We start from the raw sequence: 3,317 nt of genomic DNA, 5'->3' as shown, positions 1-3,317 counted from the left end.
GTGTTCTTCAGGTCATTTTCCTGCTGCATGATAAAATCCCTCTATTTTGGATACATTTCTCTGTAAARTGGCAGACAAAATGTTTCTGTGCACTTCGAAATTCATTCTGCTGCTACCATCATCATTTACATCATCAATAAATATTAATGAGCCTGTRCCAGAAGCAGCAATGCACACTCAAGCTATGACATTACATCCACCATGCTTCTCAGATGAGCMTGTTTGCTTTGGATCATAAGAGGTTTCTTTCTTTCTCCTCACTTTGGCCTTTCCATCACTTTGGTAGAGATTGATCTTGGTCTCATCAGTCCATAAGATTGTCTTACAGAATGTTTGTGACTCATCTCAGTACTTTGCAAATTTCATTCTGGTTCTGATTCTTATTACTGATGAGTGGTTTGCATCTTTGAGTAAGGCCTCTATATTTCTGCTCTCTGAATCTTCTTCCAACAGTGGATTGTGATACCTTCACCCCTGAACTGTGGAGGTCMTTGGTGATGTCACTTACTGATGTTTATTTTTTTCACAGCTCTCCCAATATTTCTGTCATCAACTGCTGTTTTTTTTGGCCGACCTGTTGGACATGTGCTGCTCAGTACAATGTTCGTCCAATGGCTCTGATTGATTCTCCTTTTCTCAGCTTCAAAATGGCTTGCACATCTCCCATAGACAGCTCTCTGGTCTTCATGTTGTTTTATCCTCTTTTACAAGAAAAGCTTTGTCTTGTGAATGACAGCATTTGTAGCTCAATGAGARTCAGGCTTTGGGGTTAAAATTCATGTTTAGTGAAAACATTTTAATCACTGCAAGACCTTCTGATTAGGACTACTGCATAGTTCAATCCAGTTAATTTGTTTTTACTAGCCAACTAGTAAATTTGAATGCAAACAAGAAGCACAAAATTGAATAAATGGTAAATTTTAAATGGCTTCAACTTATATAGACCCCAAGGCGCTTTACACTTCAGACATTCACCCATGCACACACACATTCACACACTATAAATATATTTAAAAATGTGAAAAACAAGTTAATTAAACTGTGCTGGTGCTAGAACAGTCTTTTAAATTTAGGAAACATATAAAAACATATATAAAATATAAAGTATTTTACATGCATCAGACTAATTCCCTGAGAACTGAATGATCCTTTTGACTGACTAAAGCTCAGTTCTTCAAAAGCTTTTAAAATAGCAAGCAACCAGCTACTTTTTAACTGGTTGTTTGTCTCAGCTTTCCTCCCTACACAAGTCTACACTACATGTTGCAAAGCCACAAATGAGGAAGACAGACAGTGGTAGAAGATGAGAAACGTACTTGCCATCCACAGCAGCAATAACCTTACAGCTGAGCTCCATCTCATTCAGAGTTCTTAGCATTCGTTCACGGCGATCAGATCTCCGTACCAGGTTTATCATAAAAACCTGGGTGAACACAAATACATACAAAACAAAAAACAACTTCACACACATGCTCAACTTACAGAGTACACTTGTTTTTGAGACAGGATGTGTGGTTATACCTCATCAAAGCCCATCTTATTAGACTGCTTTGGAGTAAGAGACAGGATGCTGGAGGGCTCCAACGGCGGATTATTCACTGTTGTAGAAAACAGCAAGTGTCAGACAGACAGGAAACATCTAGATTCATTTTTAACTATCAAACTTTCAGTTTTAATAAAACATTCTCCTGGTAACTCTTGACTCACCCATGATCTCAAGGTGAGTATGCAAAAAACTCTCTGCCTCATCCTGCAGGGTTGCATGGGAACGCATCGGCACTGGAAAATACCCGTARGTCTCTTTGTTGCACACATACATCTGCACATCTGAGGAGAGAAAAAAGAAGGAAAAACATGTTTACATATTTAAGCCGCATAATAAGGCAATGTGATGTCTATCTGTGAAGCATTATTCCCACCTGCCATGCGAGCGGAGTAAGCAAAGATGATAACATCATCCAGTGCCCAACTGTACTCCGGGTGTGGAGGATAAAAAGCCAGCTCACGAGAAGCCGCTTTCCTCAGATCCACCAGGTAGGTCGAGTGGACCATCGGTACAGCGAAACAGCCCTTACGCTCTCGTCTGCGAATGGGCATATATGCTGGAGTACGCTTGTAATAACCCTACAAATAAGAGCACATAGATGTTGTTTGGTTYAAATTATTTACTTCACAATCATGTKTGCTAAGAGATCTGATTCTTGGTTATGACAGTCACAGATAAGTCAAAATGTTTATGCTCTTCCATTTTGGCATGATGTCATTTTTCTTTCACCATGTACAGTCCCCTCCAAAAGTATTGGAACAGCAAGTCAAATTCCCTTGTTTGTGTTGTACATGGAAGACATTTGGGTTTAAGATCCAAATGTCAGCTTTTATTTCCTGGTATTTACATGTAGATGTGTTAAACAACATAAGCTATATAGTTTGTATTACACTACAGCATTTTTAGGTGAGCAACAGTTAAGGAACAAACAATCTTAAAAGTAAATAGCATTTAATATTTAGTGACATAACCCTTGCTTGCAATGACTGAATCAAGCCTCCGACCAATCAACACCAAACTGTTGCATTCTTCGTTTGTGATGCTGTTCCAGGCATTTACAGCAGCTTATTTCAGTTCTTGTTTGTTTCGGGGGTTTCTCCCTTCAGTCTCCACTTCAGCAGGTGAAATGCTCTATTGGGTTCAGTTGATTGACTTGGCCAGTCTAAAACCTTCCATTATTTTCCCCCTGATGAAGCCCATAGTTTTGTTGGCAGTGTGTCGGTTCATTGCCCTGCTGCATGATAAAATTACTCCTGATTAGTTTGGATGCATTTCTATTTTCTTTAAAACATTTAGGTTTATTTTGAATAAACTTTACAAAATTTTCATTCCTACAGAACTATCAAATCTGTATGTGTATATCAATATACACAAAATACACTAAACTGATTCAGATTAGCATAAAATAAATAGTGTTTTATAATTAAATGTCTGTTTCCTCCATAAAGAAAAATCTTCCATCCATTCTTTCCTCCTTGTTCTTAATCAGGGTCAGGGTGGGAGCTGGATCTCAGATCTCAGACCATCACAGGGACACAGACAGAAACACAAACAACTATCCACACTCCGGTCACACTGAAGAGCTTGTAATGGAACTAATACTTTTATGTTTAAGATAGTAATTCATGACATCCTTTAATGACCTAGGTTTTCATGAAAGATTAAAGTCAGAAGAAGATTTGCTAACAACAATAATCATTCTTAAATATCACTTGTGTTTATCTTTGTGTTTTCCATTGACCTTGTATCAAATCTGGCTAAGATGACATAA

At 38.0% G+C, this 3,317-nt stretch overlaps 1 protein-coding gene across 1 annotated transcript in view; it reads right to left on the bottom strand.

Moving 5' to 3' along the window:
- Nucleotides 1–3,317, bottom strand: part of LOC106530366 (procollagen galactosyltransferase 1) — a gene marked incomplete at its 5' end in the record, with an annotated part of 19,792 nt that overhangs the window by 5,597 nt on the left and 10,878 nt on the right. Inside the window, 4 exon segments of the mRNA XM_014025965.1 lie at nt 1,317–1,423; nt 1,522–1,598; nt 1,708–1,827; nt 1,920–2,124. Coding sequence (XP_013881419.1) covers nt 1,317–1,423; nt 1,522–1,598; nt 1,708–1,827; nt 1,920–2,124 — 509 coding nt within the window.

Source organism: Austrofundulus limnaeus, unplaced genomic scaffold (genome assembly GCF_001266775.1).
Source record: "Austrofundulus limnaeus strain Quisiro unplaced genomic scaffold, Austrofundulus_limnaeus-1.0 Scaffold512, whole genome shotgun sequence".
NCBI classification, from domain to species: Eukaryota; Metazoa; Chordata; class Actinopteri; order Cyprinodontiformes; family Rivulidae; genus Austrofundulus; species Austrofundulus limnaeus.
The sequence above is the reverse complement of the archived record's forward strand: the minus strand, read 5'-3'. Positions and strand labels throughout refer to the sequence as shown.